The 25,950-nt window shown below is 37.2% G+C and overlaps 3 protein-coding genes and 1 long non-coding RNA gene across 9 annotated transcripts; 1 reads left to right on the plus strand and 3 right to left on the minus strand.

Moving 5' to 3' along the window:
- Window positions 1-7,778: 7,778 nt before the first annotated feature.
- On the minus strand, window positions 7,779-10,339 carry LOC111894332 (uncharacterized). The gene is made up of 4 exons (XM_052771132.1): window positions 9,008-10,339; window positions 8,672-8,921; window positions 8,317-8,566; window positions 7,779-8,217 (listed from the first exon to the last, which is right to left on the minus strand). The coding sequence occupies exons 1-4, from the start codon at window positions 10,337-10,339 to the stop codon at window positions 7,779-7,781; spliced, it is 2,271 nt and encodes a 756-aa protein (XP_052627092.1).
- Window positions 10,340-11,834: 1,495 nt separating this feature from the next.
- LOC111894329 (uncharacterized) lies at window positions 11,835-12,797 on the plus strand. The gene is made up of 2 exons (XM_023890406.3): window positions 11,835-12,182; window positions 12,418-12,797. Exons 1-2 carry the CDS (start codon window positions 11,908-11,910, stop codon window positions 12,620-12,622), a joined length of 480 nt encoding a protein of 159 aa, XP_023746174.1. The 5' UTR covers window positions 11,835-11,907; the 3' UTR covers window positions 12,623-12,797.
- Window positions 12,798-13,848: 1,051 nt separating this feature from the next.
- On the minus strand, window positions 13,849-17,323 carry LOC111894327 (uncharacterized). Of its 6 annotated transcripts, none has more exons than XR_008231893.1 (8): window positions 16,728-17,323; window positions 15,923-16,616; window positions 15,018-15,106; window positions 14,673-14,931; window positions 14,452-14,542; window positions 14,321-14,379; window positions 14,108-14,212; window positions 13,849-13,982 (listed from the first exon to the last, which is right to left on the minus strand). It is a non-coding gene; the product is annotated as an uncharacterized LOC111894327 (long non-coding RNA). The 6 variants fall into 6 exon arrangements; XR_008231891.1 differs by having other exon boundaries at window positions 15,923-16,039; window positions 16,154-17,323; XR_008231895.1 differs by having other exon boundaries at window positions 14,452-14,501; window positions 14,673-14,739; window positions 14,886-14,931; window positions 15,923-17,323.
- Window positions 17,324-20,621: 3,298 nt separating this feature from the next.
- LOC111894331 (uncharacterized) lies at window positions 20,622-21,564 on the minus strand. The gene is made up of 2 exons (XM_023890408.1): window positions 21,174-21,564; window positions 20,622-20,818 (listed from the first exon to the last, which is right to left on the minus strand). Exons 1-2 carry the CDS (start codon window positions 21,562-21,564, stop codon window positions 20,622-20,624), a joined length of 588 nt encoding a protein of 195 aa, XP_023746176.1.
- Between the last annotated feature and the right edge of the window lie 4,386 nt (window positions 21,565-25,950).

Consider the following 25,950-nt stretch of genomic DNA (forward strand, 5'->3'; position numbering starts at 1 on the left):
ATTGTTGACATCACAAGTTTTCAAAAGTTTTTTTTTGTTTCTCATCTAATTTCTTTTGGAACACAGCACACACGAAATCCTTGAGGTTTGAGTAACACCAACTTAAACTGACGATTTCGAAATTCTAGCAAATGACTTTGCTTTTTAAACCTCAAAGTGAAAGAGTCTGACCTCAATTCCGAAGGCATCCGACGGTTACAATTCTTTTGGGGAATACCAAACAGTCCTATCTCTTGATGACGCATGGTGTATGATAAGCGTGTAAGGCGTGTTGACAGTTACGATTGTTACTTTTTGATGAGTACATTCCGGATTTCAAGGTGCCATGTCAGCAAGCATTTAATGTATCCCGCTTCAAATTCAAAATTCTAGGGTTACATATAAAAGGGCAAATCAGAACTCAAAAACACTTTACGCGATCAAACTCTCTGAAATACAAATACTCTCTGTGCAATTCATCTTCTTCATACGTTCTTTACTCAAAATCATCTTCAATGGCGACTACTTCCTCACCAACTACAGATGAAATTATCAGTGTTCCAATTCTGAAGATCCAGGGTTCCAACTATCAGGTTGAATCGGATTTGTCAAAATATCCTGAAGAACTACAAATGCTTGTGGTTGCTTTACAGAATTCTATTCTGTCTAAAGCAATGTTTGACTCATTTGCTGCTCCGATGTCATGGTTATCAAGGCAGGTTCTACGGCGTCATACAACAAGGAGACGGGGTGTGTTGAATTCAATTAGGGTCTCAAAGCGGTTGTTTTGCAAGATTTTGGGAATTCCGAATTCAGGCCCGTATGATGAACTTACTTCTTCACAAGTGGTGTATATGTTCAATGAGATGGGTCACCAACCTCCATTGACAAGAATTAGTGATTTCAAGAAGTCGGGGTTACCAACAATTTGGAACTTTTTATTTGGCATCTTTCTTAGATGTCTCACTAGAAGAACTGTGGGGTTGGATAAGGGAAGAATGGAGGTATATGCAATGGTAGCTGGGCTATACTATGATTTACAAGTGGATTACTCCTAGCAGTTATGGACAGAGTTCATAACAAGTATTTCGAAGACCAGTGCTAAGCAGGGGATTTCGTATGCAAGATATTGGAGTCTGATAGTCCAATATGTCTATCAGAAGGAGAAGATCGAAGTTCCTGATTACAAAGAGAAAGCTGTTTTCCACATGTACGGGAGTCCAAAGGAGGTACATGATGATCCAGCTATCTTTACCACAGTTACTCGCATTCCGGATGCAATGCTAAAGAAGGTGGATCCCACGAATAATGTGTTGGTGTCATACTTACAATCCATTGACACAACCGTTGTGACTGGAATATTACAACAAGAAGAGAAGAAGAAGTCGAAGAAGTCAAAGAAGACAGAGGGTGACTCTTCGGAAAAAGGGGGTGAAAGTAGAAAACAAGAATCAAGAGCTAATCGTTACATCTCGAACTATCGAAGAGGTGTCTCTTGTGTTAACTTCAGTGGCTGATACACCGGTTATCGAAGCCTCTCCATCAAAAGAAACGATTCCTTCGAAGACGGGGGTTTTTCGAAGAATAAAAATCAAGCGAAAATCTCAGCTGGTGAAGAAAACTCAGGTTACTCATCAAGGGGTTACCGTTCGAGAAATTCCAGCTCCGGTGTCTCCATCTTCTAAAAAGCGAAGGGCTGAAGATATGGCGAAATTTTTGAAGAAAACCCAACGAATCGAAGAAGTGGATCAAGTTCTTGAGACTCCCGAAGATGAAATTCCAAAAGAAGTAGAATTTCTTAAGTCTACTGAAATTTCGAAGCCTGCTGACATAAAGATCCTTGAACCAACGTCTTTACCACAGGTTACTTCAACAACTGATTCTCCAACATTCCAATCCATAATGGATCAACCGTTCACCACCATATTCTCAACACAATCAACCGATCCACCAAATCCATCATCACCTGTTGCTGAAACAATGGCGATTGATGAGGAAACTGACAACGAAGGGTTTGGAGGAACATTCGAAGCTCTTTCCTTTGATAAAGCTGAAGAAGATTTTCCTGACCATATGTTGATGACGATGAAGCAGTTCAAGATATTGAATTCAAAATTGAATTCTATCTTACAATCTCAAGCGGATGCGGGAAGTGTTGGAGTCAATATCATGGAAGTTGATTCTTTAATGAAGGAAATGGAAAGCAGAGTGATTTCGAAGGCTTCGGGATTAATACGTGATTCTGAAAGTCACATTCTTGAGAAGACTGATCAGAATGATAGTTCTACAGAGAATAGAATCAATTCTCTGAGATCTGATTTTTTGAAGGAGGTGAAGGATTTAAAGATGGTTATGAAGGAGCGTCATGTGCTCTTCGTACAGGAAGTTAAGAAGGTTCGAGAAGACGTTAATATGCAGATTCGTGAACTTCGTGAAGAAATGACGAAGGAAGTTCAGCATATTCAACAGGGGTATGAATCAGCACATCAGAAGATCGATATCATTTGTGATGCGGTTGTTCAGTGTGTTAAGATGTTCGAACAACTAAATCCACAGATGATCTCTCTTTCAACTGCAGACGAACAACATTTTGGAGAGTTGATGAAGCTGCTGAATGAAATCAAAGAAATATCTTTGAAATCATCTTCTCCGATTATCTCTCAAGAATTTCTTTCTTAGAAATTCATTCATTTCGAAGCCATCTTACAAAAACACCTCGCTCCATTACTCAAAATTTCAAGCCTTTTGCCGAACGTATCAGATGCCCCGCCTGTTGTCACAGGTGTGCAAGGGGGAGAAAAGGTTGGTCAAGCAAAGGCTGGGGAACATGAGAAGATATCTGAAGATTCGAAGGTGGTAGGAAAAGTTTATCCTTCGAAAGTTGTGGTAAAACCAACAATAGTTTCAGCTGCTCCAGTCATTTCGACTATGACTACAACTGTTCCAATTTCAAGACCTATTACAAAAGGTATTGTAATTGAGAATGTAGTTACTTCGACTGTATCCTCGTCAAAGAATGCAGCCACTTCGAATGTTAAAGACAAAGGAAAAGGAGTCTTGGTTGAGAAGACTAATAAAGAGAAGAAAGCTGAGGTGGCAGCAGAAGTTGAAAGAATGAGGCATGTTGAAAGTATAATGTGTCAGAGAGCTCTTGAAGGTTCGAATGTTGATAAGGGAGATCCTTCGAAAGTATACAATTACGAAACTATTGAATCAAGGGTGATGTTTGATCATATGTACTCGTTTGAAAAGATTCCAAAGAAGAGTTTTGTGGTGACAAATACCGATTATGGTCAACTTGATTTTCCAATCAATGAGATGATGTTCGTTATGCCACAGTTCAAAGCAGAAACAAAATCTATGGATGTCGAAGAGGGAAAGAAGATGAAAATTCGATTTCATGCAGTGTTAGCAAAGGCTCAAGAAGAAGTTTGGTTCTTGGAAAAGATCAAAAAAGTGATATCCATAAAAATGGATGTCATTTTCGAAGGAAAGTTTCAGAATTTGAAATATGTTGTGATAAGAGCAAGTGGAAAGATACAATAGTTCACTGTGGCAGACTTTCCATTGATGAACACTTATGATCTCATCAATGTTGCTCTGATACTTAAAGACAAGTCCTTTTCTTTCCTCCAAGAAACAGAACCAGATGTCTTCAGTCTTGGGTGTAGGCACATAAAAATTTTCTTGGAGAATTATTTCGAATGCTTAGCTCAAACTGATGTCGAGCTTGCTACTGTTAAAGGCATCGACATTACAGCACCAATGGCTCCTACGAAGAAGCAAGTTGAGTTGAAAAAGTACGAAGACGGTGAAATATGTTTAAAGCCATTGGGGATTGTCTTTGCTGGAAAAGATAAAGTTGGAAGAGCTAAAAGATTTTTGTTTCAAACTTCTGAAGTGGAGAGATATTCAAATTCACAATATACGAACTTAATTGTTCGTATGAATCATTGCAAGAGGAACTCAGAAGGAGACAAGAAGGAGATAAAGAAAGTTATCTCCTGGTACATGGAAATCCGAAGAGTATTGATGTATGCCGTTCAACTACTAACTTCATGAAGACTTCGACCTTTATTCCAAAGGGGGAGATTGTTAGAGTTTAAATGTTGTAATATGTCGAAGTGTTAGTTGTTACGAAGGATCTTTAGTCTTCGTAAGAATAGTCTTCGGATGTAATGTTATATTTACTAAGGCATTTTATTGAATAGTCTTAATGTCTAGTCCTTAGTATTTTGTTATGCTTTTGTACGTCTATAAATAGGAGATTGTACTGTGTGAGAACTTAACTTTCACATACTCTTTACAGAGAATTCCTTTTTACTCTGTAAAATCGAAAGCATAATATGAGCTAAACAAATATTATATTTACTCTCTCGTGTTCATCATGTTTCTTTTTTTTTTTAATTCTTACGAGAATTGATCTTTAAACTCGATTACAATTCTCATCACAGGTCACATGAAAAGAATAAAGAAATAAATCTCAAACTAACTACTCTTGATAAACTAACAGGAAAGCAAATCTCTCTAGGTACTTTGGTTTAGACAAATTACACCTTAAAAACATAGACAATTGCATACACAAATTCATTTATTCATGTTCACCAATTCCTAAAATGATTAGATTCGCGTTCACTATAACTAATCCTTTAGCAAACAAGTCAATTCAAACAGTGATTAGTTGGTTAAACTAACATGCTTCATAGTGTTCAGTTCGTATCAAGCAAGACTTGTAAATATAGTTAATCAAATTAGACATTTAATTAACCTCTCGTTGATGGTCATCAAACAAGGATCATACATTAACTTACTTATTCCAAAGTTAATCCTATAGACAAGCAATCAAGTAAATATTCATGCAACTCAATTCTCTTAACAATTAACAGCAAATAATTATCATTAATACGTAAGGATCTTTTAACAAGCTTGGCAAGATAAATTAAACACAAATAAACAATTCAATATAGTAATTAGTCCAATAATTAAAGCTTCATTCAATCATAAACACAAAGTAAAAGGTTTTTACACCTAAATCAGAATCTAAATACAGAATAGTACCACAATGGATGCTAAACATGGTCACGTTAGCAATCCATATGATTACCGACATGTATCCACTCTCCAACCCTTCCGATCTCTGCTCCCGTTAGCTTAACGGCCTTCCGGCCGCCTTCTAGACCCTCAAAACGGCTTAACAGAAGTTTAATATTGACTAAATTAAGTTGGAAGTCGAATCCCCCCTCGTGGTTAGCTGAAAATCGACTTTTATAACCTTTGTAGCCGACTTATGTACGCTGGGCGTAAGTCGGATTACGCTGGGCGTACTAAGGATTTCTACGCGATTGAACTTATCCGAGGCCAACCATTACGCGGGGCGTACCCTTAAGTTACGCGGGGCGTAATTCAATTTAGTCGTTACGCGGGGCGTAATCGTTTCTTCAGCATTTTTAATTTCTTTTAGCTTCTAAGTCCGGTTTCCGCTTCAGTCTTTTCTTTTGTGCTTTATCGACAACGAATAGCTGCAAAGCATAATTCAAAGCATTATGAGTACTTTTTAGTTCTAAAAGAGAATAAATAAGGCCAAAATATTAAGATAAAGTGCATAAAAATATATATAAAAATACACATATCAGAAACCTTCTTTGATTTGTTCAAAATAGGATAATAAATCGGAGTCAAAATCGAAAGTCAATAAACAAATCCAAAATTAATAAGAAACATTGCAAACATATTAGGACTTTAAGTACCGAAATAGAAAGTCAATAAACCAAAGTCAAAATCGAAAAAACGACCTACCATGCATATCATTATCTTTTTCCCTGGTTTATATTTTTCTATTCTTGATGTACGGATTTGAGGCGGAAGGCCACAAGAGCAGGATTGAATCTATGCCTAACTCATGAGTGAGAGAACAATGAAGAGGTCGTTGAATAGGTGTTAGTTTATGAGTAGATTATATATTTGTATTTGCCGATTCAAAAAAAAAGGTTACAATTTGATACGTATAATGGTGTGGATAATAAGCAATGAATAGAGAAAGTGAAGATTCATGTAAGATGTCAAATAAACATGACCTAGAATTGCTAGTAATATTTCCCTAATTTGAATAGATCTAATAGTTTTATTAGTCAAATGTGTATAAAAATATGATTATCTAGAAATAGACAAAAACCAAAATCCGTTATTCTTGTAGGTCATTACCATTCTACATAATATCTCTTAATGCCACATAATATAAATTAAATTAATGCCATGTAATTCATTTTGACGTGTAAACCTACAATGATATTATTACAAGTTTATTGACCAAAAGGTGTATACAAAAACTAAGGGTGTGTTTGAAATTTCTTTTTTAAGTCAAAAGTCTTTTTGTAAAAAGAACTTTTTCTAGAAGAAGGTATTTAAAATGCATTTGGATGGACTTTTAAGATTTTTAAAAGATAAAAACCAAAAATCATAAAAAGATGAGATTTCATGAATTTTTAAAATGCTCCTTTTTAGACATGACTAAAAGTTAATTTAAAAGAACTTTTCTATTTTGCCAAACATTTTTTAGACTTTTTTAACTTTTTGGAAAAGTTAAAATTGTTTTAAAAACAAAGCCAAACACCCCTAAATACAAACAAAAATCAAAATTCATTACCCATTTAAATTAGACAAAATTGCAAAAATGGTCCCTATGGTATGCAAAATTTTGGGGTTTTAGTCCAAACCACGAGTTTTTTGGAACCATAGTCCTTTTGGAGTGGTTTCTATGTGGTTTTGGTCCCTGGACTTAACTCCCGTTAAGTTGGAACTGTTAAGCCCCCTCACGTGCCTCACACGTGAGGGTAATTTCGTCATTTCATGTCAGGGACCATTTTTGTATAAACGGTTTTTTGGATTAATTCCTTTTAAATACCCCCACTTCCTGCGATCTTCTTCCCCAACGTCTCTTTTCTTCTACCCTTCTTCTTCTTGAGCTCTGCTACAACAAAAATGGTGCTATGTTTTTGTGGAAAAGTTGCTGTGGTGAAAACGTCTTGGACCCCTCTGAATCCAGGAAGGAGATTTTTTGCATGCCCTATGAATGATTCCGTTTGTGGGTTTATTGGGTGGCTTGATCCCCCAATGTGTGCTAGGTCTAAAGCCATCATACCTGGTCTGCTAAGAAATTTGAATTCAGTGCAGGAACGGTGCAATGAGTTGGTTAGAGGTATGAACATGCTACAAGATCAATGCAATGGACTGATATGCAAGAACAACATTTTGGTGGCAAATGTCAGAGCATTGAAGGATGATATTTTGAAGCTGAAAATGTACATGTTTGGAAGTTGGTTTTTCTTTGTGATTGTATTCTTTTATATTTGGTTTGTGTAGGGGTATACTCTGAAGGGTGTTTTGGTCATTTTTTTGTAATTTTATGTGATCAATTTTGTAGTGACTTATGATGATAATGATATATGTACAATTTTATGATGCAAGTGTAATGAATGTTTTACCAAAATGGTATGAATGTATAAGAATTAACATATGAATAGAAATGGTATGAATGTGTTACCAAAATATATATATTTAGAACCAATTGTACATAACCAAAATGCATATTTCATTAAGATTTGTAATATAACAACCAAAGTTTCTAAACATAACAACCAAAGATTCTAAACATTACCAAAAGGGACACATTACCATACCTAAGATAACAACCAAGTTTTCATAACAACCAACCAAAAATTTTCAACAAAATATTGTAAATATAACAACCAAGTTTTCATAACCAACCAAAATCACAAAAAACTCCATGCATGCATGACACATTACTTCTTGGATTGATTCCCACCTTGCCCTTTACAGGTCCTAGAGTTGTGTCCCTTGTTCTTGCATTTGCTACAGGTAACACTGATATGCTTCCTTGATAGCTTCTGCACTCCATCATTTGTTGGTTTTTGGGAACCTCCTTCTTGTGCAGCATTCACTCCATCACCTTGACTTGCCTTCTGCTTTTTGCTTAACCTTTCACCCTCACTTTGTCTTCTCTTTTTCTTAGGCCTTCCCACCTGAGTGCGATGTGGAGGAGGGATTAGCTTTGTGGGACATTCACTTTTGGGCCACATGGATCTACCCTTAATTGGCTCCACCTTAAAAGAATAAGCCTTTTTCCGTGTCTCTAGAAAATACACCTTGTGAACCCATTTGTAAATGTCAAGCTCAGCCTCTGGGTCTTTACTCATCTCATTCAGAGTTGCAATTGCATGTCTGCATGGAATTCCAATTAATTCCCATTTTCTGCAAGTGCATGTTTTGTTCCTAACATCAACCACATGTTGATCCTGCAAAGCTCATGTGACTTGATACTTGTCTCCCCCATTCCACCTAGCAATGTATTGTGAAGCAACTGTTTTTCTTGCAGTTAGGATGTCTGTTGCTGTGGGTGTTAGTGGACCTTTAGCCTTTTTCATTTCCTTCATGACATTGCATATCCTCTTCATTAGATACTCCCTTATGAATTCTAAACATCCAATGACAGGTTTATCCCTTCCTTTCTCTATCTTCCCATTAAACACTTCACACATGTTTGATATCAACACATTAGAAACTGCTCTTCCTGTGTGTAAATTACCATTAAAAAACATTTAATACAATTCACATACAAGTAAAACAGTTCACTAAGTGAAAGACATAAGGATCAAATTGGAATATATAGATTTACCTGAAAAATGACTCCTTGCCCAATGTTTAGGAGGAATTTGCTTCAACCATTCACATGCCTCCTTATCATACTGACTAAACTCCTTCATCAAATGTTCAAACTCAGGAATGGTGGTAGCTGATGCACACCTCCATAAGTGGTCCATGTACTCTGTTTGCCTCCATCTTTTCCTCATATTGTCATGAATATGTCTGATACAATATCTATGCTCAGCATTGGGAAAAATTTGCTCAACTGCAGTATGTAAACCCTGCAAAAATTAATTGTCAATCATTAGAATTAACTTACAACCACACTTTAAATGACCAAATGTATAAAAACTACTTCCAACTTTACCTTTTGCCGGTCACTTATGAAATTAAAATTTGAGTTTCTTCCAAGGTCCAAGTCATCCCCAAGGTTATCTAAAAACCATTTCCAGCTTTCTGTGTTTTCAGACTCAACAATCCCATATGCTAATGGGTAAATTCCATTATTGGAATCAAGACCAACTGCTGAAAGGACTTGCCCAGGGAATGGTCCTTTCATGAAGGCACCATCAAAACCTAATAAGTCCCTAAGGCATGCCTTGAACCCTTTTTTCAGTGGACCCAAGCACACATAAATTCTTCTAAACTGCCTAGTTGGGGAATCAGGGTTAGGCTCAGAACATACATCTATTTTCACTGTGGTGTCTGGGTTGGTGGCTTGAAGTTCGAGAACATAGTCCCTCAACAGTTCATACTGCTTTGTGTAGTCACCAGTTATATGCTTTCTTGCCTTATCCTTTTCCCTGAACACCTTGTCCATACTAACACCCACTTGGTAGGTCTTTTGAAAGTGATCTTGTATGGCTCTCAAAGGTATATCTGGATTCGCCTCAACTTGATCAAAGATTTTCTTGCTGATTAAAGAAGCAGTACAAGCCCTGAGTTTCCTTGTTTGCAAACATGTGTGAGTTTGGTTTAAGGTCCTTATAAACCAGTCGGATTCAGGATTTGACCTAGATGCATGAATGTACCAACCACATGTTACTTTTTGTGTCTTTAATTCTTTACCCTTTCTTTTTGAAGTGGTAGCTTGACTACCCACTTGGCCTTTATTGGTGACAGGTACAACACCTCTACACTGTGCCCTAAGCCTTACATTGTCATTTTTTTTAAAGAAAAGATTCCTTCTTGATTCTAGTGCATGCAGATCAATTGCCTCCTTTAATTCTTTTTTACTATTAAATTTATCTCCAACTGAAAAAGATTGTTTATGTACTACCCCAAGACTGCACCTTTTTTCTTTTCTCAAATTCTTGATAAGAGCTCTTCTCTCTCTGTCTTGGTCGGATCCTTCATCCAAAGATTCAAATTCCTCATTGTTAATCACTTCCATATCTTCAGGTTCATGCCCACCTTCCACATCACTTTCAACATTGAGAGTGAAATCTCCCATGTCCACATCCACATCCTGTATATTGTTGTCAACATCCATTATGTCATCCATATGATCTTCATCTTCTATTTGTCTCTCATCTTCTTCATACTCTGGATCACTATTTTCAGATTCATCATACTCTTCAAAATTTGGATCACTTTCTTGAGATTCATCATCCTCTTCATACTCTTGATTACCCTCTTCAGATTCTCCATCCCCTTCATACTCTGCATTATCATCATCACTCCCAATCAAATTTTCCATAAGGTTATCAAATAACTCATTCAATTGTTCATCAGCATTATTAACAGGGGGGTGTTGTAGCCTTCTTCATCAAAAGTTGATGCCTCTTGAACAACATTTGCAGCCTCCCTAACACCATCCATCTCATCAATATGAACACAAGTTGCTGCCTCCTGAACATTAGTTGAACCATCCAGATCATCATTCTTTTCCTTTGAAATGTGAACAACCTCATCAATATAATCTAAATTAAGCCTATTGCTACAAGAACTTTCACCTATTTTGGAATTCCCAACCCTACCCCTTCTATACTCTGGTGAGAAACTATCATTCTTACTCCCAAAAAGAATCAGAGACATGAACTCACCAATAGGCTCACCATTACCATGGTTCACATTTTTCATTGGAGAATCTGCATGAACTTGACCCTCAACTTCAGCCCCTTGATCATCATTTTCTGGTAATTCCTCAATGACAACTTTACCCTTTGCATTTGGTGACATGAAGTAAGTCAATAAATTTGTCTTTCCATGCTCTGTGTACACCTCAATCAGCTTGTTATGTGCAATATATTTAGAAAGGTTGATCACATCCTGATCATTCCTTAAAGCTCTAAGACCAAATTGAAAGTCACCATTGGGTATCCTAAAATGGTAGTATATAACTGGGGATTCATCAACGAATTCAGAATTCCGTGGGTCTGGGTAACCTAGGTCAAGCATTATGGCATCAAGTTCATGCACAGAAAACTCATCAATGTCCACATAATCAACATAACGCACTTCACCTCCAATGTACTTTATATCAGGTAATTTAGTAAATTTCCCACCGTGATGAAGCTTAATACTAAACCATGTGGGTGCACCAGCTAAAAATCAAAATTATACATATTAATAAAGTTAAAATTTTGCATTTTTTTGTTCTAAATCAATAAGAAAATGCAAAGTATAAAAGTTAAAGAAAACAGAGCAGCTTACCATATACAGTTGATACATCAACAACTTCGTGTTTTGGTCTGATATGCCACATTACGAACACCATTTCCTATTAAACGTATGCCCTTATATGTGTAGTGTCGATTATCTTGTTTAGATAAACAACGAGGGTTTTTTGCAGGTTCAATGGAGCAGAAGCAAGAAGGAGGGAGTTGGGGAGTTGACGAGTGTTGGGGAAAGTAAATGAGGGGTAAATGTCAATTAATCCAAAAAACCGTTTATGCAAAAATGGTCCCTGACATGAAATGACGAAATTACCCTTACGTGTGAGGCACGTGAGGGGGCTTAACAGTTCCAACTTAACGGGAGTTAAGTCCAGGGACCAAAACCACATAGAAACCACTCCAAAAAGACTATGGTTCCAAAAAACTCGTGGTTTGGACTAAAACCCCAAAATTTTGCATACCACAGGGACCATTTTTGCAATTTTGTCTTTAAATTATTAAGCCTTTAGATAAAGAAATTCCCGACTTTTGTATCTAATTGTTGTTTTACACATATAAGATAACGTTTTAGTGGCTACAATGAGCAAACGACACATATAGATGTTCAAAAATCTAATTTAACTATGTTGATTGTTTGTTTCCAAAGAACATGGCAGGCCTCCATTTCTATGTGCCCAATCAAGTACTGAAATTAGTTCCTGTTCCCAATTATCACAATACTAAACCCGTAACCAATCACTCCTTACCCTCTTTTTCATCCAGCAAAACGACCACAAAGCTCACTTCTAGGGTTTATTATCGCAATCGAGGAGGATTCGTAAGAGCTTCTTCAGAAACAATGGCCACTGAGAAATTAGGAATTAAGATCGTCAAGAACCCGCCGGAATCAAAGCTCGCTGATCTCGGTGTTAGGTCTTGGCCCAAGTAATTCCTCTTTTCTTTCACTCTAGTCATGGTTCTATTTATTTATTTGAATTAGGTTATCGACAAATACATATGTATTTGTTGGATTTTGAGTTACTTTTGACTTGAGGGAATCAATCTGAGAAACTCTAAAATCGGTACTTGAACAAAATTTGGATACTTGTACGTTTTATAGGTTTTTCTTCGTTAACTTGTGGTGTTGTTATGGAAAACTGATGTGAAGTGTTTGGAATAGGTGGGGATGCCCTCCGAGCAAATTTCCATGGACGTACTCGTCGAAAGAGACATGCTACCTTCTGAAAGGGAAGGTGAAGGTTTACCCCGAAGGCTCCGATGAGGCCGTGGAGATCGGCGCCGGTGACTTGGTCGAGTTCCCCAAGGGTATGAACTGCACTTGGGATGTTTCAGAAACCGTGGACAAACATTACCAGTTTGAGTAACATCTCGGATTCATTCAAGTCATTCTACTCGTTATGTTATTTATGAATTTTTGTTTTGTTTTATGGATTAAATTTTGTAAAAAAAAAAAACAAAACAAAACAGCTAATCAGCCTACTCTTATTACTACAGGCGTTGCCAAAATCATCCAAAGGACATTATGATTTTCTTTGTTGAGTATGGTATTTTTTCAAATGTTTTATATTTCCCCCCCCCCCCCCCCCCCCCCCACCCCCCCCAATAATATGAAGGTATGAGATGCATTATATTTGTCTTATTTATTTATATTTGTTTTATAAAAAAAAGGAAGACCTCTGCTTGATCACACTATCTTCCCTAAGATTTACTCTGCAATGATTGTGAAGATTCCTCTAATGTTTTGAGATTAATTTTACTCTGAACGTCTTTTGGAATAATGAATGAATGGTTTTGACATAAAATGAAAAATTTTACTCGGTATTATTCGGTTGTTACTCAAACTTCACGCCACCACCCAGTTTCCATCACCATCATTGAATATGTTCAACATCATCACAACCTTACCCACTATTGGCTTTACCCTAATCATCCACCATCATCACAAATCTTCCATACCCATGATCAATATTTCATTTTTTAACAAACAAAACCAGAAGCTTCTTCACACCACCTTCTTTACAACTGCAAACCCATTTTTTCTTACGAAAAGAATGATGATCGGACTCTGATTTTTTAAGGATTGAAGTAAAAAATTTCTTGTTTTTGTTTTTGGTTTACACCTACCAACTGCTCGACGATTTGTTGTGGCAATGGTACACTTTTTTTTTTGTCATTGCTGGTAATCAGTAAGTTGTTTTTTTCTTTACATTTAGCTTTAATTTCCTTTTTTTCTTTTTGCAAAAAAAAAAAAAAAAAAAAAAGATAAGTTTAAATAAGAGCTTAAAGTTAAAAGCTTTGAGTTATAATCTGTGATGGAAATAAGTAGTATGAAATTTGGAATACTAACTAGGGAAGAAACCCGCTTTGCGGGGTTAGATACACCAAAGAAAACAACATGATTGGATGAGTGTGTTGCATGATGTTATATGGTTAGCAACATGTCTCCATAACAGAGTTTTGATGAAATTGTATATACTTAACTTCTCCCACAAGATCATTTTCAAAACCAACATCATTGTCTTATTTTGATAAGAAGTTCATGCAATTCACCAGAAACAGAAACAAAAAATTATAAAAAAAAAATTTGGGTTAAAACTACATGACGTTGACAGAAAGATGAATCAAAATAGGCTTCAATGAGAGTTGTTTCGGTACCACCTACGCCTAAGCCTACCGACAATGGATATGCAAATAGTTTCACACCTTGCTTCCAATACCATGAACCTGATCACAGACAAAGCAAACAAAATTTGAATTTTCCAGAACATGATATTCTGATTTTATATTTGATTTTGATGAGAATCATTAAGCATAACATGTTATGTTAGATGTTAGATGTTAGTAGTTACCTCTTGGGACGGTTGACATGACAATGTTGTTACTTGAATCCATCACCCAATCTATAATATCCAAACTGCAAACCCATGGCATACACCCGCCTCTACAAACTCAACCTGTAAATTAATACAAAATATATGTTACTTTTCTTTCATTACCTTATTCAAAAGGAACCAATGATAACCTCTAATGTTTGCAATCAAATGTCAAGAATCGCATGTTACCACATGATATTATTCATTAGAACTCAGAAAGCTGAAACCAAAACCTAGAAACACCATTTCTGTAGAGATTAACACCAAACTTCAATAAGATAATGAAAAACACAGCCATATAAATGTAAAAAAAAATATACCAGAATGAGAAGAGCTTTGAGTTATATTTTCCAACTGTTGCTTCCAGAATCTGAACAGAAAGTTCACCAGTTAGCCGAGACCGGATATAGTCTGAACAAAGAGAACACACAGCAAACGTAAACAATCCAACGGGTTAAAACCTCAACCCTATCAAAAATGCAATGTACCAAATTGAACAAAAAAAACCCAACAATCATCTTGAAGGAAAACCAAAATGTACCAAGTAGAAGCAGTATTCTTCTCATCTGAAGTAGATGTTGCCGCAATGTTGTGTTTTATCATAATACCTGCAAGTTGCAAAAAGAAGCTTCTACCCATAGATTTGATAGAAGAAAATAACTTTTGAAAATGCTAAGCAAACATGTTGCTAATAGATTTAATAAAACTTTCAAAAATTGAATTAAACTCAAAAAGATATTATAGTGGACCTTACCTCGTTTTTGTGTATTCATCTTGTCACCAATGCATTGCCCTTCAAGCTGTAGAAAAAAAAAACAACAAATTAAAAATAAAGATTCCACATGAGAAATTCTATAAAACAACTTACATAGGAAATCTTTTATACCTTCAGATTCTTCATACTCTAATGCTTTTAAGGGTAAATCACAACTTTGTTCACTTAATCTAGATTATGAAAGAAAAGTTACCAGTAACCTGATCCACATGCAAAGTACAAAGTTATAATTAGTAAAAAAAATAATAAAGTGATGTTTTTGTTTTACACAAATTACTCAAAGGGAAGACAAAATAGCAACCAAGTTGCAATTTGGTAAAAGCAACCAGATTTTTTCAAAATTGCATATCTTATTTCCTTAGTTCTACCAAAAATAAATTCTTCTGTTTGATTTAACAAAGTTTCCCCTTCATGTAGTCTTCTTTCTTTTGATTGTTAGACTCACTTATGCCTTTCACATAAAGATTGTCTTTCAAGAAAAATTGCTTTCTCTTTTGCTTCACACGGGTCGTATTTAAAGCACCCAATAATTCATAATTCATAGATTAAAAAAAATCAACAAAAATCGTTGATCAATGTAGTTAATTTTGTGCTAGATAAGACAAAAAGCGAAAAGTATAAATTCATAAAGATAGATTAATTGAAGTTTTAAAACTCAATTATCACTCTGCATTAATGGAATTCCTTCCAAAAGGAGAAGGATAAAACACCTAGTTCAATTTAATAAGTTTTAATTTTCTAATAATTCGTTAACTTTCAATACATTATCCTAATCCTTATTAACATGCACATTTCGTAATAAAATCATATAGTTTTCTTGTATAAAAATTAATTTATATGAAGATGATCATATAAAACATATATAAAACATAGATACACATATACACATAAAAATCTGTAATTATGTGTAAAATCGATGTATAATCCTGCATAAATACAAACAGAATCCATATGTACGACAAGTAAACATGCTTAATTATACATGGAAATCAAGAAATCAAGAAAACATTTGTTACCTTCTTCTACAAACTACGAAACGGAAATCCTCAATCAATGGACAACTTTTGAAAATTAAGTGGAACCACAAGTCAAATAATGTACCAATGAATGTATTGACTGATCCGGTTGACCCACTTCCAAAGAGAAAGATGAAAAGAAAACGCAAAACAGTTGAATCGAATAATATCAAAAAAAAGGGTATCGGAATCTGATAAAAAGTTAAGTGTGGAGTGAAACTCAAAAATCACCTTTGCATATTCCTAAATTGAAAATAGAGAAGCAATTATGGGTATAATGTAAGCTGAAAATTGATGTTGGAAGCAACTTTTGATGGAAGTCGGCAGACGGTATTGATATGGCGAGATACGACTTTAGTAGTAATCGCATGGCAAGATTCGATTTAGAACCTTAGCTTAACCCCTAAACCCTTAATCTTCATTTTAGATGTTGGATTCTGCTCCCTCACCGGCGCTGCTCCTCACCACCACAGCCTATTCACGCTGATTTTAAGTATTTATTTCGATTTCATAAACCCTCATCACTGTGGAATAGTTATCGATGACGATGGAAGCAGAACAATACGGAGGTGCTTTGGCTTGAATCGATATGATGTCTGATGTTGTCTTTGGGGAGAGAAGACTTAGAAGACAGAGAGAAGTCATGGAAGGAAGCAAGAAGGTACAAAGCAATGAAAGAGCGGTGGAGGAGTAACTGACCATAACCAATGAACAATACGTAAGCTAAGGTATTTAAAGGGGACGCGAGCTCTGTAAGCATTTCATTGGAGAAGAAAACAGTGGAGAAGGAGAAACGAACACGAACCTGTGAGTATGACCCTCCAACCACGACCACCATTCACCATATAGTGACCAGGGAATGAGGGAAGGAGAACCGGACATGTACCTGTGCATAATGGTTTTTGTGGAGGTTGGATGTTTGTGCTTGAAGGGATGCCGATGAGTTTAGAGAGATAGAGGTTTTTGGAGAGGGGAAGATCGACGGTCGGATGCGATAAGCAGTCGTCCGCCTTGCAAAACCCAAAAGATATCGAGTCGAACTTTCCACTTAGGGCAATAAGATACCACTTTCATCGGACAGAGCCCAGCCGATCAGGCGTGAGAAGGAGAAGCTGATGGGTTTCTTCCACGACAGTCGGTTGAGAGCAGTGGAAAAGAAAATGGGATTTGTGGAGCCTTGGCAACAGAGAAAACAAAGATGAAGGAGATAAAGCGGTGTACGATAAAAGGCGGAAGGATCCTGTGGGTATCATTGCGGGTGAGTAAGCCAAAAGAAACAAAGAAAGAGGCCACGTATCCTGACACTATCAGAGGGTTGTGCACGTGTAAGATAAGAGCTAGATAAAGGAGTAACAAAAAATCAAAACAGGAAAGAAAATAAAAAAAAAATAAAAAATAAAATCCCACCAATCACAGAAAAATACTGATCAAGTTGTACTTCTAAATTAGTATATATATAAATAAATAAGTGATTTAGTGGTTCTTAAAAACAAAATTTTCTTAAATATTTTATGTCGCGTATCAAAATTTAATGGTGACAAAAAAGGAAAATTCAATATACAATACTTTACTTAAAAAAATATAAGTAATTTCAATTTATACTTATTAAACACAAATAGTTTTTTTTTTTTTTTTTTTTTTTTTTTTTTTTTAATTTTGACATTAGAAAACATATTTTGAAAGAATATGATAGTTATTGGATTTATGGATTTTGTTTCCTTAAAATTTGTTTATCGTCAATTGTTTATCCCATTTTTAAAGAATTTAATGGTGGGACAGATCAATTGTTCGCATTGACTTTTGAATATATACTTTGATTATAAAAGTCTAATTCAGTAATTGGTTTGTAATTGTTTTTATACTTGTTCTTCTATGTTTTATTGTTGTGATTTTAAAGATAAAAGTCAATTTACTTTAGAATCGTGTTTTCTATATACTTGATTTACTTGTTTTTTTTCTAAACTATTTGAATCGAGTAAAATTCTAAACAAAAATAAAAATAAAAACTTGTGAGTTTTGTAGATAACAAGAAGAAAACAAAAACTAAAAGCTAATGTGCATTTTTTGTGTTGGTATAAGCAAGAACTTGTGTTTATTTCAAGGGAAATCTTCAGAAAAGTCCTAAAATTTTAGTCTAATTGATGAAAATATATCAAACTAAATTTTATTTATAGAAAAACACAAAATAACAAATCATTTAACCAAACTTGTGTTTATTCCGGTATTCTGTCCTTTTTTGTTAGTTTGTTCAAAATTTTAGGACTTTTCCAAAAGTTACATAATAACCAAAATAATGAGACTTTTTTGAAAATTACCATGAAATTAATGGATATTATTATTAGCAAATCATTTATAAACATAAAAAATATTTTTATTATAAAAAAAGAAAATGCATTTGTTGTTGATTTCTAGGAATAAATTAGTGGTCTAAGTACTCTATTGCTTCCTGACCACTCAAACTTTCTACGTTCTTCCTATGCATTGTTGTTGTGGGTATGTAGGAGACAAGGAATGAATGAAGTGCAAATACTTTCTCACACGAACATGCACCAAAAGCTCGTCTATAATTATATGTTAAGATGAGATGCAATATTACTTGTACTTACAACTTTTTTGCATGAATATCCTTTTCATAATTGTTGAGGATGAGAGATTCACATGACAAGTAAGTATATTTAAAATGTTAAAGTTTGTAACTTTTTGATGATTTTTGCTGTTTTCTAGGTTAAGTTGTTGTTTTTTGTTGATGTTTTTTTTTTGTTAATGTTGTTGTTTTTACTGCTATTGCTATTTTCTTATGTTGTTTTTGCTGTTATTGTTGTTTTTTTTTTTGTTGATTTTATGATGTTGTTTTTTGTTGTTAATGTAGTTTTTTTTGTTGTGCCTTTTTTATGGTGCAGATTTAGGTTAATTTGCTTTTTTTTTTTGTTGTTATTTGTGTTGTGTTTTTTTGTTAATTGTTGCTATTTTATCATGCACAAGAGACTGTTTTGGTGTAGAATTTGTGTCTAAAAATTGTTTTTTTACTATTGTTGAAAAAGCTGTTGAAAATGAAAGGGAGGGAAAATATTAACGAAAGGAAATAGAGGGGAAGGAAAATTTTATTCAATCCGTGTTCCCGAGTTCGAAGTAAATGAAAGTAAAATTTGTAGTTTATGTGTTTCCAAGTTAGGAGGGAAAAAAGAAGAAAATAAAAAGATTACAATTATATCCCTATTTACACATCATGAGTAGAACATGTAAACAATATGAATAAACTACAATGGAAATCAAAATCAATCAAAAACTTTTAATCAAACAAGCAACTAATGAAATAAACTCAAGTCAACAAAGAAAACCAGAAAATCAAAATTCTACCTCTTACAAATGAAGTCTAATGCAACCTACTATAAAAAAACAAAAAAAATCCCATAAAACCTAAAGATATGAGTCATTTTTTAGCTTCACTCATCATCTTTCTTAAAAATATCTTCTGCATCTTCATTTAAGAACTAAAAATTGTCCTAGCATCGGCATGATTACACGACAAATATATAAAAGCATCTACAAATTCATCGACATCCAAACCCATCAACTCTAACTCTTTCTCAATTTCCTCACCTGTATAGTCACAAGATTTCTTCCCTTCCCTCATAACATCAACGATTTCTTTAAATGTTTGCACAATATTGCGTTCAAAAGATTATGGTTGAGGTTGAGGTTGAGGTTTAGGTTCAGGTTCAGCTACTACTTCATCTTCATATTGAAGTTTTCTTTCTAGTTTTTTTTTACTCTTCAGCTTCTTGGCTTTTGAACTCCCATTAGGTGAAACATCTGTTGCTGACACTATATGAATGTCCTCGTCATCATCTTTGTATTTGTTCTCTAAAATTACCTCCTTATTTGCCATTAGTTTATCCACGTCAACAATTTATTCTATTTTAATTTCTTTGGATTTGCTTAACCGGACATTTTTTCTTTTGTTGTTTCTACTTTCGATCCCGATGCTCTATCATCTGAAAATAACATCACCAACTGATCATAGTTTGAAATTTTTTTTGGTCCTGAATGCACCTTCTTAAGGGTTTGCATGTTTATAAACAAACCCAAAAATTAATTAGTAAAGTTAATGGTAAAAAAGTTATATAAAAAAATAAATCAAACATAAAACCAACACGTACATTAATTAATTGTTCTCATACTTCCTCCTCTGCTTCAATGTATTTTGTTTGAGAATTCCATGAGAACCCACTCAACGAAGTACCCCGATACATTTCATACCATTTACTAAAATTACCTTTTAAAGTTTTCATTTGGTTTTTAAGTTGATCTTTTGTAATAGACTTGTTAAACTCTTTACTCATCCCTGCAATCATGTTCGCATATGCTTGCAAAGTGAATGTACCATTCACCCGATTACCTATTTGATCTTCCTTTACAAGAGCTTCAACGAGAACATTATCCATATGATTTGTCCATGTCAAATTTTCTTTTTTTCACAACACTTCCATCAGCTGCCCTTTTGTTCATGATCGCTCTGTACATACAAAGATAACATAACGAGAAATATATTGTTAAAAAATTGTACAAATATTTATAAAAAAGAGATGGCTCATAATCTAAATAACACCATCAAAAAATAAATTGCAAATGTCACTACAAAATTAAACTAAATTAACAGAATGAAGTAAAACTGATAAATTGTTTATCTACTATAAAACTAATTAGACATATCTATTTCATTGTTTGGTTTCAACAAGTAATCATTCCACATTTGAGTTGTAATAGTGTTCCTCAATTCCTTAGCCCCATCATTACGCACACGTCCGTTATTAACATCATGTCTCACTTGTTGTGGTTGTTCATCCAACACCTCTTGTAAGACTTCATATTTAAGTTTTTTGTCACGATCTTTGTCTAGTAAAAAATTGTGTAAGATACAACATACCACAAAAATGTCTGATTGTGTGCCGCACGAGTAAAAAGTTTTTTGTGTACTTCTAACGATTGGGAACCTTCTTTTTAGAACACCAAATGCCCGTTCTATCGAGTTATGTAAAGAAGCATGTCGAAGATTGAACAACTCTCATGCATTCACTGGGGGTGAGCAGAATACTCTTTCAAATGATATTTGACACCTCTATATGGTGACATTAGTTCAATGGTATGATGCAAACCAGCGTCCACCAAACAATATCGGCCTATAAATAACATGTAATTAGTTTTCTAATAAATGACTCCACACAAAATTAAAGTAGTTAACAAAAATTACCCCTGGGAATTAGTAGCTTATCATCTCTTTTAAGTGTATCCTTCACTATCCTTGAGTCTGAGGCAGTGCCCTCCCACCCAGTTAAAACGTACGTAAACTTCAAATCAAATGAACATGCGGCTAAGACATTTATGACAGGGTAACCCTTGCGATCGCGATATCTAGGGGAATCTCTATTGGGTACTTTTACACAAACATGTGTCCTGTCAATTGCCCCTACACAATTCTTGAAGTAGGGATAAAATCTCTTTTTCTCTTGAATTTCTTTCGGGACCACGTCACCTTTAGGTTGTTGAATGTAGTAACTTTCTAGTGCTACAATCGCGCGAAGAACTCTATGGAAGCACCTACTTGTTGTAGATTTAGCACGCCCATAAATGAAGGAGACCATTGTGTTTCTCATATTGTTACCTACAATGTGTAGAAACCTTGCAACATGTTATTCAACAGACATGCGTTACATAAGCCGCAGTTCACCATCACGTCGTAAGATAGTACACAACTTTCTAAAAGCTTGTTCACTTACACGAATAAGCTCACGACATTTCCCACCTTTAATAGGGATTATTGGTGGCCCTGTATGAAGAGGGATGTTGCATGGTTCGTGGAGAGGTGCTTGACCTGTCGCAGGGTTAAGGCCGAGCACCAGCGTCCACATGGTAAGTTGCAACCATTGGAGATTCCTGAGTGGAAGTGGGAGCATATTACCATGGATTTTATCACCAAATTGCCAAGGACTGCTAGATGTGTCGATGCAATTTGGGTGATTGTGGTCAGGTTGATGAAGAGCGCTCACTTTCTTGCTATCAGTGAGAGCTCTTCTGCTGAGTGGCTGGCAGAGTTGTATGTGAGGGAGGTGGTATTGCGGCATGGGGTTCCGATCTTGATTGTTTCAGATCAAGATGTGCGATTTACTTCTAGATTTTGGAAGAAGTTTCACAAGGAGTTGGGTACGAGGCAGCATTTCAGTACCGCATACCACCCACAGACGGACGGACAGAGTGAATGGACGATTTAGACGCTCGAGGATATGCTCCGGGCATGTGTATTGGATTTCGGAGGGAGTTGGGACACGTATTTGCCCTTGCCTGAGTTTTCCTATAACAACAGCCATCACTCGAGCATTGGTATGCCACCCTTTGTGTTGTTGTATGGGCGGAGGTGTCGGACCCCCATTTGTTGGGGTGAAGTAGGGAAACATGTGATAGGTAGTATGGAGATAGTTCTTTGGAGGACATAGCAGATACAGCAGGTCAGATAGAGGTTGTTGACCGCTCAGAGTCGCCAGAAAAGTTATGCAGATAGGCGACGATCCGAGCTCGAGTTTCAGATTGGGGATTTTGTACTCCTGAAGATGTCTCCTTGGAAAGGAGTGATTCGATTCAGGAGGAGGGGCAAGTTGGAACCCCGGTATATTGGGGCGTTTAGACTGATTGCGATAGTAGGCAGAGTAGTATATCGTTTGGAGCTACCTGCAGAGTTGAACCAGATTCATGATACCTTCCACGGTCTCAGTTGAGAAAGTGTATAGCCGACGAGTCGGCGGTAGTGCTGTAATGCCCAGTTCTTGGTACGTATTTGTTTTGATTAAAGGTTCTTTTTGGAAGAGCTACTCGGAGAGTTGTAGCCCTAACTCGCCGAGTAGATGTCGAGATGGGTGCGGGCTTTAAGTGATCTACTCGGCGAGTCCACACCTGGACTCGGCGAGTAGGCCAATCAGGAGGAGACCCAAATCCTTAGGGTTTGCACCCTATTTAAATGTCCTTATAGCCCCATCTCGGCCTCTATCGTCCTCAGAGCATTCTTTGTCGAAACCCTAGCCTCCATTTGTAAGTTTGAGTGATTTGTTGCCTTGTGAAGGATTTTTGGGGCACATTGGAGCTTAGAAGGAGAAAAGAAGAGTTTGAAGAGTGCAAGAGAGGGAGTAGATCCAAAATCTACTTTGGGAGAAGCTTCCATCCAGGTAGTAAAGTCTCTACCTTGATCTTTAGTTCATTAGATCCCATTTTGTCCCAATTTGGTGGTTTTCAAGCCCTAAAACACCAAACTCCATGTGTTTGTGCTTAATAATCCAAAAGGACTTTAGATCTAGACTTTATGGACGTGTTAGAAGCATAAAGTTGTTGTGGTTAAAGTGATTGAGGACCCCCCCCCATGGAGTGTATGGCCTCTTAAAGAGCTTGGATTGCATTTTGAGCTTATAGGGCCATGCATGCACGTAAAGTTTGCAACTTTACGTGTTAAGCATGCCCTAGGATCTTAGATCTGTGGTCTTGAAGAGTTGCATGTCTCAGATTTGGCTCATATGGGAAATGGGTTAAGGGACTCGGCGAGTCCCAAGGTGGAACTCGGCGAGTTCTATGAATATGGCCTTAGACTCGGCGAGTTGGATGAACAACTCGGCGAGTCCTATGAAGATTGCCTGGAACTCGCCGAGTTGTTCTTCAAACTCGGCGAGTCATATGAACTTTCACAGAGCAAGAGGGGTTTAAGCGTTGAGGGTTCAACCCTTCGTACCTGCACGTGGTATTAACCGTGTAATGAAGTCCCCAAAACCTCAAACCCTCGTATGGGGTGTTCTCGTGTGGATTGGAAGCGAGTAGGGGATCCGCTCGAGGAACTCGGCGAGTTGCTCACGGACTCGGCGAGTCGGGACTCGAGTCGGCCCCATATTCCCGAGTGGTGAGTCATGGGTGACTCAGTGAGTGGGGAGAGGGACTTGGCGAGTAGGACCAGATTAGTAAGGGAAGGACTCGGCGAGTTGCTCGCGGACTCGGCGAGTCCAGTCAACTGGAAGTTGACTTTGACTTGGATTCGACTTGGTCACGGGTAAAAGGGTCATTTTACCCTAAGTACATCTAGCAGTGTTTGACTGATCGTTTTGTGGGAATTACAGCCGGAGGATTTCCGGAGCAGCAGCAGCAGCAGTATTCAGTCAGCTCCTGATCAGATCAGCAGCTACTTTGAGGTGAGTTACCTTCCAGTAGCGGTGGGTCTACGGCCACAATGTCGGCCCACCAGTAGGAGTTGTATGTAGATGATTGTCTCTGTGATATTTGTAACGACCCAATTTTCACGTCCAAAAATTTCTTTTAATAAATTATTACTTAAGGTAAAATCGTCGATTCAAAGCATAATCAAAGTAATAGTTTTCAAAACACATGTTCATTATACGAGTACTACATCCCAGGCTGTCTAAAATATGGTGTGTGCCATGCGATCATCCCGAGCTCCATCATCCGCTACCGGAAGTACCTAAAACCAAAACTGAAAACCGTAAGCACGAAGCTTAGTGAGTTCCCCACCCTACCACATACCAGCAAACATACAACATACATACTGCCAGGCTATTCTGGGGTGCCTGACTACCCTGTACGGCCATTCTGGGGTGCCGACTACCCGTGCGGCCATTCTGGGGCGCCGACTACCCGTATCAAGCCATTCTGGGGTGCTGACTACCCGTGTCAAGCCATTCTGAGGTGCTGACTACCCGTGTCAAGCCATTATGGGGTGCTGACTACCCGTGTCAAGCCATTCTGGGGTGCTGACTACCCGTCGGTCCTAACAACCGATCCCCGGGGACTATTTCACCCCTTACTGCTACTAGCACAAATATCGTAACAAAACATATTATCAGACATATATGGGGTGCCTGACCTACCCTTCGGTCCTAACAACCGAACTCTACTACTATCACACACTCATATCATAACATAACAGATTATCAGACATATCTGGGTGTCTGAACTACCCTTCGGTCCTAACAACCGAACTTGGGGACTGGTCCCCTCCAACTACCTCTGTCACATATAATGTAACAGGCCAGCATGCAAACATATCATCACATACTGTCAGACGTTTCTGGGGTGTCTGACTACCCTCCGGTCCTAACAACCGAACTCTACCGATGAGCCAGGGAGCCCCGTCCATGCTCCTACTGATAGTGAGATATGGGCCCAACCCGCACTCACTCTTTCCCTAACTTGGGCCTCGCCCCTGCTCTGCTGCTACTGAGATGTGGAACACCATCCACACTCTGCTATGGGTGAGATGCGAGACCTCGCCCACACTCACCTCCCTACTAGGCATATACAAGTGTCACACAGCCAACAAGTATAAACTATCACATAAACCATTCCTTGGGCACCCACCAGCTAACATTGGGACTCGTCCTGAATATCATACTAACATGCTATGCCTAGGGCTAACCCCCGGGTCTTCTACTCATAACTACATGGGCCGGTATTGTGGCCGTAGACCCATTCACACAAAGGGAAACTCACCTGCACTGGCTGAACTTGCTGATGATCCCACTAGCTACTCCCCGACCACTCACTGAACTCCTGCTCTACTAGCTTCCCGAACTATCAATATCAATGCAACACTTAGTCTAACTGACCCCCCGACAGTTAACCAAGTCAATTCTGGTCTAAATCAAAGTCCTGGTCAAAGTCAACCTTTCCAGGTCAACCCTACTCGCCGAGTCCACTTACTGACTCGCTGAGTTCATATACTCAGGGTCCTTCCATTCGCGACATGACTCGCCGAGTCAGTCCATGACTCGCCGAGTCCAATGATTTTCGAGTCCTGACCCGTCCAACTCGTTGAGTCTCCACCCGACTCACTGATTCGAGTCTCAACTCGAAGGGTTTGGGGCTTCACGACCTGACTCGCCGAGTCCAAGAACAGACTCGCCGAGTACCAGGCAATCTTCATCCAACTCGCCGAGTTGTTCTTCCAACTCGCCGAGTTCCTGCCCAACATCATCCGACTCGAC

Source organism: Lactuca sativa, chromosome 4 (genome assembly GCF_002870075.4).
Source record: "Lactuca sativa cultivar Salinas chromosome 4, Lsat_Salinas_v11, whole genome shotgun sequence".
Classification (NCBI taxonomy): Eukaryota; Viridiplantae; Streptophyta; class Magnoliopsida; order Asterales; family Asteraceae; genus Lactuca; species Lactuca sativa.